General features: G+C 39.5%; 1 protein-coding gene across 1 annotated transcript in view; it reads left to right on the top strand.

Moving 5' to 3' along the window:
- The window catches only part of HACD2 (3-hydroxyacyl-CoA dehydratase 2), a 45937-nt gene that overhangs the window by 23309 nt on the left and 8783 nt on the right, over positions 1-13845 (top strand). Inside the window, exon 4 of the mRNA XM_065413697.1 lies at positions 9777-9865. Coding sequence (XP_065269769.1) covers positions 9777-9865 — 89 coding nt within the window. The remainder of the gene's footprint in view (positions 1-9776; positions 9866-13845) is intronic.

Below are 13845 nucleotides of genomic sequence, written 5' to 3'. Positions count from 1 at the left end.
AAAGGTGATTGCAGTTATAAACTAGTAACATTAATAACTCTCCCAGATTAACATAACTTTCTGCTGTTACCCCGAGGTGATCAAATACTCAGTTACTGTCTCTCCAAAATAATCTGCACTCATTTTAAAAATGGTCCTTGTTAGTTGGAAAACTTCAAGTGAAACAGGATTTTCTTTCAGAAGTATTAATAAGGATTTATAATTCTTTCACTCCGCTTTTCTACAATCTCTTACAAAGGCTGGGCTTTAAATAATCTCAAAGCAATAAATGTTGATTTATAAATTAAACCATTTTGCTTAGGTGTCTAATACAAAACATCAGCACTATACTATTTGTGCTTGTTCCCCCAGGCTTCTCAAACCAGACCGATCTATAAATGGCTGCTGATAGCAGTATTCACAGTTCTTCTCAAAATGTCTCTTGGATGGTCTCCAGCATGTCCTGATTTATCCCAGTTTCTCTTCATTGTTCTTAAGGGACACCTCCCAGCACTCTGCAGCCACAGCAGCCTTTTTGCTGATAGCATCTAATTGTACTTTCTGGACTCGTATTGCATTTTGCCCTGGAACTCCTTTCACAGAACTATATGTTGTCAAATAATAGTCATTGAATTTGAGTTGAAAGTTCAGTTTAATACTTTATGGCAATCTGGGAATTACATGAAACACTTCCTTGGAAAAATTTTAGACTTGAGTGGTCAGATGTCACGCTGCCTTTCTCCCTGAGGTTCTTCTGTCTTATGGAGCTTGCCTGCTTTAGAGTTCAGCCATGCTATGAAGTTGATTATTGTAAACTGGCTTCCAGTTCCACTGAGCCGCACACTCTGCTTTCCCTCCAGTCCCTGAGTTTTGTCTGTGTGTTTAGCAACTATTCCTGTTGTCAAATCAAATTCCCTTGCTACGTTCTTAGCTGTCTTCAGTAGGGTTTTGTTGGTGCACCTTACATCACTCTTAAAGAATCAGTGGTGGGCTTGTCTGTTTTGCTACAATTAATTTCGTTCATCATTCATTAAATCCGGCTGAGACCATCATATGGATTCTGAAAGTTCACACAGTGGAAAGTACATCCCATGATGTAGACAAATTAGAGGATTGGGTCAAAAGAAACCTGATGAGGTTCAACAAGGACAAGTGCAGAGTCCTGCACTTAGGACGGAAGAATCCCATGCACAATTACAGACTAGGGACTGAATGGCTAGGAAGCAGTTCTGCAGAAAAGGACCTAGGGGTTACAGTGGACAAGAAGCTGGATATGAGTCGACAGTGTGCCCTTGTTGCCAAGAAGGCTAACGGCATTTTGGGCTGTATAAGTAGGGGCATTGCCAGCAGATCGAGGGACATGATCGTTGCCCTCTATTCGACATTGGTGAGGCCTCATCTGGAGTACTGTGTCCAGTTTTGGGCCCCACACTACAAGAAGGATGTGGAAAAATTGGAACAAGTCCAGTGGAGGACAACAAAAATGATTAGGGGGCTGGAGCACATGAGTTATGAGGAGAGGCTGAGGGAACTGGGATTGTTTAGTCTGCAGAAGAGAAGAATGAGGGGGGATTCGATAGCTGCTTTCAACTACCTGAAAGGGGGTTCCAAAGAGGATGGATCTAGACTGTTCTCAATGGTACCTGATGACAGAACAAGGAGTAATGGTCTCAAATTGCAGTTGGGGAGGTTTAGGTTGGATATTAGGAAAAACTTTTTCACTAGGAGGGTGGTGAAGCACTGGAATGGGTTACCTAGGGAGGTGGTGGAATCTCCTTCCTTAGAGGTTTTTAAGGTCAGACTTGACAAAGCCCTGGCTGGGATGATTTAGTTGGGAATTGGTCCTGCTTTGAGCAGGGGGTTGGACTAGATGACCTCCTGAGGTCCCTTCCATGATTCTATGATTCTATGATCGCATCTTATGAGATAAACTGGTATATTTTCAGCAGAGTGGTTGCTACTAGCAGAATGCTCAAATGCCAAGTTATTTACTGAATTACTTGCAAATATTTGACTTGTGTGTGGTAAGAACTGTCTTATTCTGTGTGCCTTCAGAAATCATTGCATTATTCTTTTTCAGGTTCTTTTACTCACTCTTTCAGGAGTATCAGGATTTCAATGATTTCATTTGTTACCATCAAGTTTTTATTTGAAATTTTAAAATTTGCAAATTGTGTGGTTTTTTGCCTTAGTGAATCTGTATTAATTTTGAACATTCTAATGTGTTTGAGCTTTCAGTCTCTTTAGTTCGTTACTCCATAAGTCCCATAAACTTATTCGTCCACAATACAATTTTTCAGCTCCCTGTGTAAGACACTGTTAGTGTAATGTCCCAAAATATTTTCAGTCAACACAATGGCATACTTCTTCTTTCACAAGCAGTGTTTCCACTAATAGCTTCAACTATATCCTTGTCTATCTTTTTCCCTTTGACATCCGGAAGCCTTTTAGGGTATGTCTACATTGCAATTAAAAACCCACTGCTGGCCTGCGCCAGCTGACTCGGGCTTGCGGGGCTCAGGCTAAGGGCCTGTTTAATTGAGGTATAGACCTTCGGGCTTGGGCTGGAGCTGGCTCGAGGAACCTGCAGGGTGGGAGGTGAGCTGAAGAAGAGCTCTGTGTAAGCTCAAAAGCTTGTCTCTTTCACCTACAGAAGTTGGTCCAATAAAAGATATCCTGGGACCAACACAGCTACAACGACGCTGTATGAAAACGTTATATGAAAACGTTGATGGCACTCATTAACACCTTCCAACATAACACCCTTTATCTCATTTCTGCCCATCCTCCCAATAAATATTAACCCTGAATGATTTATCTCCCAGACAGAAAAATAATAATAATGGTGGGTTGAGAAGGGGGTAAAGATGGAGAATGGGGAGACCCTGACATGGGGGGAGAGGGGAAATGCAAACATAAACAGAGCCACTTGTATGTGGTGGAAGTGGGATGGGGGGGGGGCACACAGCCCCTTGGATGAAGGAGAGGTGAGGGGGTATAGGGAGTCCTTGAAATAGAGGGGAATGAGAAGGTGGCACAAAGGGAGCTGGTGGGGGTGGATTGGAGGAATGCAAGGAGCCTGTGGTATGTTAATTGAACTCAGCCTACAGAAAGTGTGTGAGGTTTGTTTGTAAGCAGAATGGATTTGATTTAAATCACTAGTCAGGAAGACTTGTTTTAATCATGGATTTCTACATAAAAGTACATTCTTTTCAAATTAGTTTTACAGCTATATCAGAAAATGAATGATTGGTTATTTCATTTACCAAAGGTAATGGAAGCAGATACACCGCTACCTCAATATAACGCGACTCGATATAACACGAATTCGGATATAACGCGGTAAAGCAGCGCTCCGGGGGGGGCGGGGCTGCGCACTCTGGCGGATCAAAGCAAGTTCGATATAACGCGGTTTCACCTATAACACGGTAAGATTTTTTGGCTCCTGAGGACAGCGTTATATCGAGGTAGAGGTGTATTTATGAAGTCATTGGGAGGTGAACTATCTCCAATTCAACAGGTTAATCATTAATATTTGGAGGATTTTCTTGCCATGCTGTATTAGGAGGAGAACATCACCAGACAGACATTTAAATTGTTTTATTTAACTACAACAACAACGTTATGTATTCTGGATTTTTTTCAACAGCAAACATAATATTTTAACAAAACAAGCATATGAATTTTTAATTTAGTTTAAACATTCAAGTTTTTTAAAATCAGGTTTGTTAAAACTGTTTAAAATAGTCAAATGAAATATTAAAAAAAAAATTAAATCGACTATGTCAGCCAGGTCAATATGAGAAACTTAAAATATTGGCTTCTGCAACTAACTCAGTTGTCTTCACCTTCACTTTCCTGTTTGTTCATAATCTGGAAAAGAAAAACAAGCTTTCTTGCTTTTTCACGTCCCGAACGATTTCTTAATTTGGAATGAATTAGTCTAAAGGAAGAAAATATTCTTTCTACACTGGCAGAAGACGCTACTGCTGTTAAAAGTGAAATTATCACTTCAACAGTCTCTGAATCCAAGTGCTTAAGTGACTTCCACCAGTTCACTGGTGTGACTTTCTTTAAAACATCATCAGCAAACATATATTTCTTGAATGGTTCACCCTCAGCTCTGAAGTTTATTATAGTTGGCATTATGGAGGGATGATTGCTGGATGTCCATGTCATAGCCAACTCCTTTTCTTCAGCAGCTAAGGTTTGACCCTCATACCGAGAATATTTGCAATTGAAGCTAGTGCTTGTCCCATTCTTTTTTTAATGCTTGTAATTTAACTCTGTCATTGAATATTTCTCTTTTTAAGATCTCACTCAGTTCCTTCCACATTTCAACAGCGTCTGCAATAAAACAGCTATTTCCCTGCATTTTGTTCAAGGCTACAGAAATAGGCTTCAGGGTACTCAGCATGTGTTCAACATTTCTCTTAAGCCCAATGTTGAGAACTTTGGCTGTGACGGTGCCATCTATTTTTTCACGATTTTGTTCACAAACTTTCATCAGATTAGGCCAGTTCTTGATATAGTGTGCAAAACAGTCCACTACTGAGTTCAGTCGCACGTCTTGTGGGAGAGTTAGCTTGGTTCCTCACACTTTTTTCAGAGCAGCTGCTGCAAAGTGGTTGTTACAGAAGTATTTTGCAGTTTCAACAACATTAGCCTTTATTTCTGGAACACTGAAGTCTTTGGCTAGGGGGTGCATCAAATGAGCACTGCAACCGTATGTTATTTGCTTGGGACTCTCTTCTAAATAATTTCTTCTCATCTTGGATATATTTGCAGCATTGTTTGTGACCAAGCTGCGTACTAGACATTTGAATTTTTTTTCACAGTTTGTTATAGCTTTTACTGCTACTTCTTGTAAGTATTCTGCTGTGTGTGCATTTCCTGATGTATCAATTGTTTCTGTAGGAAGACATTCCCTTCTTCTGTTGTCACACAAGCACATACAACAGGATCATTGTGGACATTGCTCTACCCATCAAGACTCAGGTTAACAATTTCCCCCTCTAGACCTTTTGCACACTGCTCAAGTTTCATACACTTTATCCAGCAATTCACCTGCAACATCTGCTCTGTTGGGTGAACTGTATCCTGGTCTTAATGACTGAACCATGTTAATGACGTGTGGGTTCTCAATCATACGGAAAGGAGAGTTTATTACATAAACAAACCGGGCAATTTTTTCATCAATTACCTCTTTTTGTAATCTGCTGGTTCTTATCACAAACTTATCTATGGTTGTTTCTGGATGATGGAGATTTTTTTTTTCTTTTTGCTACAGGTGAGATATACTGTGGCTATGTGACAGAAACACTATCATTGGCAGATAACTCTGAAACTACAGAAAATGATGGTGATCTTGAAGGTGGATAGTCTTCAGAATCCTATATGTTGAGGATGGATTCTCCTAAACAAAATAAGTCAATGCAGTTATTTAATTATTATTACCATACTGCTCATTTAGTATTACTCATTGCATTCACTGATACTCAGTACTACTTTAAAAGTGAAATTGTAAATGGAAGACCTGCCTATTTCAGCTATTTATTTTTTATCACAACTGCATCTAAAATGATAGTACCATAGAGTAACAACTATATATATATATTTTCTTTGCTCAAACATGAGAATTCAAGAATAGTCCAGAAGGAAGACAGGCAGTCCTTAAGAAAGAAGTATGAAGTAAAAAAGTTTACCAACCTGAAGATCCTGCATGTTCAGACATGTTCCTTTCATCATCTTCAACACAGCTTCCTCCTGAGAAGGAACACTTCTCATCATGTTGTTTCATTTGGGCAACCAGGCCTCGCATTTCTTTGTTGCACTGTTTGCATTTTGCACACATGCCTGTCTTACCCACAGATAGAGGAACTTCATTAAAATATTCCCAAACTGGGTCTCTCTTATGGTCTGCTGCCATTATAAGTTTTCCCTTCTAATGAGAGAATGGCATGGTAGATCTCAAATCAATGAAGGCTACACTCAGAAAGACCTCAAGACTTCTGGAATATGCTGCTCAAACAGTTTCACTTTTGTTTCTACTGCCTGGCCCTCCATTCTCACATTTATCTCCAGACTTCTTCTCCTTGTCCAGATCTATTCCACCCCCAACAATCTTCTATTCATTGAACTTTTTGAAACTTTGCACTTTTAGAGAGAGGTAAGGGAGTCACTCTGTGTACACAAATTTGCAGAGGGACAGTAGGGTTGAGGTCTGTTAGTTCTCACCTTTATATATTATTTATTTATTTAAAAATATGTTTGCTGTTAACAAACATGTTATCTCTGGAGATACAAAGGTATTTGAGAACTGCAAAACTAAGCATCTGTGATGGTATCTTCTAGACTGAGCACTGAGTCCCATTGGGTAGCTAGAAAGATTAACCTAAATAATCTATACAGAAGCCCCTGGAACCATATAAGATTGGGTCCCTAATCCATGAACTATTGGAACTCATTTACAAAACTTTTCTTAACCATTACATGAATATGTTGTCTCATACTATAGAATTAGAATTTATAATCCCGATTCCGTGATGAGACATTATATGTCAGATATATCTTAATTATAACTATCTTTAGATAAAATGCTTTTTGAGGGGGAAAAAAAACCTATCCAAAAATCCGATTTAAATAAAAAAACAATTTTTAATTTTTTTTTATTTTTAAATCATTGATTTTTATCCACCCTGTTTGTAAGGTATTCTATAACTCTGGTGATAGGCATCCTGGAATGGATACGTTAGAATAGAGGGTAAAGTTGTGTCGGTCATGAGCCTTCATAGGCAATGTCTCTATACTACCACTTAGATCGGCAAAACTTATGTCGCTGAGGGGTATGAAAAAAACCACCCCTGAGGAATACAAGTTTTGCCTGCATAAGTGCCGGTGAGGACGGCACTATGTCAGCGGGAGACGCTCTCCTGCCAACATAGCTATGGCTGCTCATTGAGATGGTTTTATTATGTCAACAGGAGAGTTCGGCATAGAGCGGCTACGTGAGCAATTTTACAGCGGCACAGCTGTAGTGATGCAGCTGCAAGTTTGCTAGTGTAGACATGGCTTTAGTGTTGGTTAGCGGACAGATGGAGACAAGCTTAGTTACACAACAATCATAATTATCAGGTCAGTTAGGTCTCCCATTTGGGTTTAGACTCTTGCTTTTCACTGTGACTGAGTGCTTGTTTCACTACATTGTTAGCTCGAGCTATAATTCTATTTCTGTCCACACACAAAAATCTCTAGCTCAAGTTAGTGGTGCTTTAAACTCAAGCTAGATGACCTGTGAGTAATGAAGTGGGGATGCTAATCCAACATCTCTGTGAATTTAATACAGTAGAACCTCAATTTTTACAAACACCAGTCTTATGAATGATCTGTTATAGGAATCATATTTCCCAATTGTGGGAGAGGGAGACACATAACAAAAGTGAAGTCTGAAGAACAAGTCAACATCCCTTTGCATTCTGATACCTTCAGTGCATTGGGAATCACTTTGCAGTCATTTGAAGGACAAAAAGAAAGTGATGCAGTGCATCAGACTGCAATTTATGCGCTGTTCCTACTGTAACTAAGATGTTTCATTTTGAAAAACTCAATCCCTAATTCGTTCATAAAATAGGGGTTTTATTGTAAAAAAAAAAGTCAGTTGAGTGTTTTGTGATGTGATCACTCACTTGAGCTAGGCTGGTGGAGTAAGTGAACCATACTAACTCAACCTAACTGTTGCAGTGAAGATAGCCTCTGGGACAGTGTTTCATTTAGCTCAGAAAAGTGGCTAATCCCAAATAGTTGCTACATAGCTCTTTCTGGCAACCTGATCCGAACCTAATAGGACCCCACTACAAGTGTCAGGTTTGGGTTAGAAAACAACCAGACCCTCTTGGAATTGGGTTGGGTGACCTCTGATGACTTTCTCCAGCATATGGGGTCGGTGCAGTGGTATCTATTTGCCTCACTTCTGTCAACCGCCATGTCTGTGTGCTGCAGTGAGTGTGCCAACAAGTCACAGCGCCTCTCACTCCACAGTGTGCACACAGTGCAGCGTGGGCAGCAGGAGCAGGCACACAGACACTGGGACATTCCACTGCTGGCACTCACTAAACCCCATGGGCAGGAGTGAGCAGCAGTGGCACTAACTCAGGTTCAGGGGAAAGGGTCAAGTTGGGTTTGAAAATGACCCTCGTTGGGTCAGGTCGGATGGGCTCGGATCCAGTTTGGGTCCAAGTCAGGCCTAGTAGTCCTGTGAACAACAGCTAGGTAAAAGAGAGAGTCTGTCACATTTGGTATATGTCCTTGTGGTAGAGCACTCACTCTGTGTGGCACTGCAGCACCTTTGCCTCAGTCTGCCCAAGGGAGGCTTCAGCACACTTTGGTGATGGATATGGGTTAGCTGTCTGGCTAAGTCACTGAGAATTCAAACCCTTCTAAAATAACGGCCTCCCCAAGTCAAAGTCCAACATAAACACAAACTAAAGGAATTTTCAACCCTGCTTGACTCAGCTTTCAGCCCTTTTCTTTCAGGCTTTAGTTGCTTGCCTTAATGGCCCCAACAGGTCCTGGTAACAAATCAGACTAACAGTTTGTGTCACGCCTCCCCTCCCCTCAAGGAGACTCTGGCAGACAAGTCTTCAGATGGCTCTTGGCCCACCCATGTTTCTTACAGGACATGGTAACTGCTAGTCTCTTTTTCTTCCCAGTCAGTCCCAAACTGAGCTGGTTCTCTCCTTTTAACTGCTTCCTGACTGCTCTTGCAGGTGAGGTGGGCTGAGCTGATTGAGCCCACCGCAGCTTGTTAACCCTTCCTGGACTGAATGGGATTTGTATAACCCATCACACTCCTAAACGACTAGGCAGACTAGGGTTTTTTTCAGCCCTTTTTCTGCATCTTTTGAGCTACACAGGAGTTCTATCATACTGCATTTCAGAAATCTACCCACCATTAATACATGGATAACATTGAAAAGTGCCATGCCTCAGTTATTTTCCTTACCTTAGATTGGGTGCCTTGGTTCTTTCCATCACTTCTACTACTTTGTAATGCCTGAATTAGCTCTTTTGAGGTCTGTACTGCCTGTCTGATGAAAAATCTAATTCTTGTGAAATTAATTTTTTTGTCAGTTCCTTCTGAACCCTTCCACATCCTTGCCTCTCGTTTCTTTTTCTCGTTCCTACGCAGTCTTTATTCATCTCCCAAGCACTGCTGGTGCTAGATGTTTGCAGTTCAGTTAACGTAAGAACAGCCATACTGGGTCAGACCAGTTGTCCATCTAATCTAGCGTCCTGTCTTCCAACAGTGGCTCTCCTGCCGGCAAAATAAAACCATCCCCAACGAGCGGCAGTAGCGCATCTCCTGCCAACAAAGTGCTGTCCACACCGGTGCTTTTCATCAGTAAAACTTTGTTGGTCAAGGGTATGTTTTTTTTCACACCCCTGACTGACAAAAGTTTTACCGACAAAAGTGCAGTGTACACATAGCCTTACTCACCCAGTTTTCTCCTTGGGTATTAAGGTCTGTGCCATACTCTTTGCAACAAGACTGATTATTTCTTATTTGTATTAGGATAGTGTCTAAAGTCCCAATCAAGGCATCCTGTTAGTACAAACACATCATAGGACACAGTCCCTGCCCTGAAAATTTTGCAGTCTAAACTAAAGTTCATGCTCCTGTGTTTTAAAAGTTCAGCTTTACTGGAGTTTTGCTAAATAACATTGTGCTTTAGTAAATCTGTCTCTTTCTCCAAAATAGTAAAACTGAGTATATTTATCAGTCCTAAAATATTTTTCAGGCATTGTTCCCTCTTCTGTTGTCCTGACTGCTTTCCAAGTGATGTCAAGGGTTTTCCTGACATGGGCGGTAACACACAGTGTAAAAGAGGTAAGTTTAAGCTACAGGAGAGAGAATGAAAGGTAATGAGAAGGTGCTACAAAGAAGCCAGTGTCAGTCACTTTTCTTTAATTTAAATATGTTCTTCTCTGCCTCCCCACATCTGAATGGTTTATATGAGAGGTCTATACACCACAAAAAATATATTTGACTACAGCTTACATGGTATTTACATGTTACACGTTGGCATTTTCTTTGATCACTTCTCTCTCTTCCCATGCTTAGTTCAAGGGAATCTTACATTTTTGACACAATAATTCCACTTGTATTCAGAATATTTGGGCAAATGAAATGATGGGAAAGACTTAATTTCTGGTATTTCACTTGTGGTGGCCCTCTATATAGAGGTGATAATCAGAATGAAATAACTTGCTTCTGTTCCAAATACTAGTGTATCTCATTGGTCATAAGTATCCCAATTCTGGCCCACCACCATGACCGCCTCCTTGGACTTTGTTTTTTTGATAGCTGAATCTAAGCTCTTTCACTTCCAAAATTACCATTACACCACTGGTCTGGAGATTAAGGGGGGCTAGAAGGGGTGTAATATTAAGTTTTCTAGTTATCCAACGGTAGATTCTTCTGGCAAATTCCTGTAAATAGGTGGTGATTCTAGAAGAGCCAGTGAGGGATTGTCACTATGTCTTCAATTGAGATTCCCCCTTTAAATTTGTAATTTCCATTAACTAAACTTACTATCCTAAACCCAAAATCCCACTTTTTCACTATATCATTTTGAATTGGGCAATGCCAAACCATTGTTACCTGAATCTTGCTACTATATCATATCCCTTTCTACTGTGTGTCTGATCCTGCTTTCATTAAAGGTAATAGTAAAATTACTTTTGAGTTGGAATAGGATTAAGAATTGTAGGTGTCTTTGCATTAAGCTTACAATATTTTCCTGAACAGTATTTCTAATATTCTGTTCTTTGTACTGAGAATGGAATATTTTTCAGATAATTTGTTACATTTAAGAGAATATTCCCTTTATCACAATTAGTGTATATTACAGTAGGTCCCGAAGCGTGCTATGAGCTGTCCAAATGTATGTACAAACAAGTGGAGGAAAAGAATATGATATACAAGCAAGAGGATCAAGGTAGTGATTAGCACATATTTTACTGGAGCCATGAATTTGCAGGTTTTCTAACACCGTGAAATAATCCTTTCCACTAGTTCATTTGATAAGCAAGAGTATTTAAACATTTTTCTTAATAAAATCCAAAACACCTATGTGAAAACATCTGCTTTTCCTCTGACAGATGTACCTTCAGTATGCAAGTATAGTAATGTTCTAGTCCCTGTTGACTCCAGCAAAAAAATAGTACCAGAGATGGCTGCCAGATTTCAAACAAGCAAAATGGGATTCTGAGACTTTAATTAGGAGCAAAGAATTTAGTTGGGGATTGGTCCTGCTTTGAGCAGGGGGTTGGACTAGATGACCTCCTGAGGTCCCTTCCAACCCTTATATTCTATGATTCTATGAAAGAATTAATGTTTATATTTAGATATATCTTAAGATACATCTACACACCACAAGTGAAAATATTGTTAGTTCTATAGTGCCATTGGGATTCATGGTGCCTTGTAAACAAGAACAGTAATATAGAAATTATCCACATTAGAAATTTTCTTCATTATCTTGGCACTAAAATATTAAGGATTAGATTGCCTAGACTACTTTTTTAATATCCCCAAAGGTAGGGTGAGGATGGTGAAGATTCATATTGGATGCTAGCTTTAAGCATGGTAGTTAAACTACCCTGAGACAGTGACTAAAAGAAAGTGGTAGCAGGTCAGGTGAGGAGATGATCTATGGACACCAGATTCCAGGTAGACATGGTGCTGTAATGTCTGGTATTTACAGTGTCATGAGTGTTCTGCTTTTTCTAAAGGGCTGTCTGCACAAGTGATCTCCTTGATGAAGTCCAGGATTAAATTTACGCACCTTTATGGATTTTGTAAGACATAATATGTATATGCATGATGAGGTTTTTTTTAAATAAACTTCAATTTTGCTGTTTAACTTCTTGAGTTAGAAGCATTTAATATCCTGCTTTCCAGAGTGCTTGCAGATATGATAGATTTTTGAAAGAAGAAACATCAGTACCACATTCTTCCTCTGTACATTGACCATCTAGAAACTTATTCTGATATGATCTGAAGCATGAATCTTGCTGTTAACATGTTTGTGCTTCTCATGATTTTGTTGGGTTTGGTGCTATCATGTTTATAGATATATTAACTTATAGCTGCATGATAGACTTCTGTTAAGCTTTGTGTGATGTTGTATGGTGGGGGGAGGGGAGAGATTACCTTATTTTCTTTGGGTCAGCTAGGACTGGCAGTCGTTAGCCTTATAGAGAAAGTCCAGCATGTGGTGCAATATCTGCTGTCCAGCAGTTATTTATGAAGTGTCATTACATCCTGAGTTGAGTCTGCTTGGCCTCTGTGATTTGGTATGTGCCAGTATTGTGGTTCCAAGGAAAAAAGGGAAAGAGAGTGGTTAGAGCAAAACATGGGTCAAAAAAAAGGGTAAGGGTAATAATGGGGAGCCTTCCAGTTCCATGTCATATATTTGAATCTATTTAGAGCAGTAGTGACTGAACCATGCTATCATGTGATGCCTTGTTGGTTGCCCGTATGAAATGCAACTTGATGATTTTTCTCCAGTTCCAGTGGAAAGGTGTTCATATCAGTATTGGCATCCTTATTAGCGCTCTCATCAGAAAGGTCAGGAATTGATGACATGAAGACCAATGTATATTTTATTTTTAGAGATGGTCTTTCCAAAACAGGATAGAATTCTATCGGATCCTTGCAATCTCCGTCTGTTTTATACAATATCTTGGGTGGGTAAATGGAAGATGTCAGATTCTGAGTTTGTGAACTTGACATCTTTCACCAGCAATCAGGTATACTAAAAATTATTTGAAAAGAAAGACTGCCAATTGAATAGGTTAATATCCTAGTTTTATTAGGATATTATTATTATTGGGACTGCAAGAGCTTTTATCAGGGCAGATAAAATAAGAAAAAGCCCACACTAAAAAGATCAAAACTCTCAACAACAAAATGCTGTAGGCCTGTAGACCATTATTTACACTGATGTAATAATACTTGCACTGACATAAAACTGGAGTAACAGAAACACTGGAGCAACTCATGTATCAGGCCCTGTATATCTATTTGGAACCCCACATTTTCTTTGTGAAGATAATAAAACAGGATTGGAAGGAGTTGTACTTACCCTTATAATTAACATTTGTATAATATATATGGAGATACACCTATCTCATAGAGCTGGAAGGGACCCCGAAAGGTCATCTAGTCCAGCCCCCTGCCTTCACTAGCAGGACCAAGTACTGATTTTGCCCCAGATCCCTAAGTGCCCCCCTCAAGGGTTGAACTCATAACCCTGGGTTTAGCAGGCCAATGTGCAAACCACTGAGCTTTCCCTCCTTTCTAAACACCCACCCATTTTCAATCCTCTATCACTTCCCAAATATTCACATTGTAGGCTGAAATTTTTCAGAAAAGCTTTCTGACCAAAGATTATTCTTGTTTTTAAACGTTGAGCAAAACAATTCAGCCATTTTGAGTATGAGAAAACATCTTTACACATCATAAAAATCAAAAAGCATGAAGAACTACCTTTTTTTCTTCGCCCCCAACCTTAGGATATCTTTCATGCGTATGCATGAGGGGAAATGATTAAGGTTGGATAAATGACTTTATTTTGTCATATTTCCTGGATTCTGAACATTAACTTTACATCCCAGCATAGTCTTTTTTTTGTTTTTGTTTTGACTAATATAAAGATTGTCTCCTATTCGTAATTGCGAGGATAAGCTAAAATAAATCCAAGACCTTCATTGGTAATAAATCAATTTGAAATCGCTTTTGACAGCAATTTATATCTGTGGTCTGAACAGCTTAGTTAAGAAGCTTGTTAAATCATCAGTCAT

Source organism: Emys orbicularis, chromosome 11 (genome assembly GCF_028017835.1).
Source record: "Emys orbicularis isolate rEmyOrb1 chromosome 11, rEmyOrb1.hap1, whole genome shotgun sequence".
NCBI lineage: Eukaryota > Metazoa > Chordata > Testudines > Emydidae > Emys > Emys orbicularis.
Note: the sequence above shows the minus strand (reverse complement) of the source record. Positions and strands in the feature narration are given on the sequence as shown.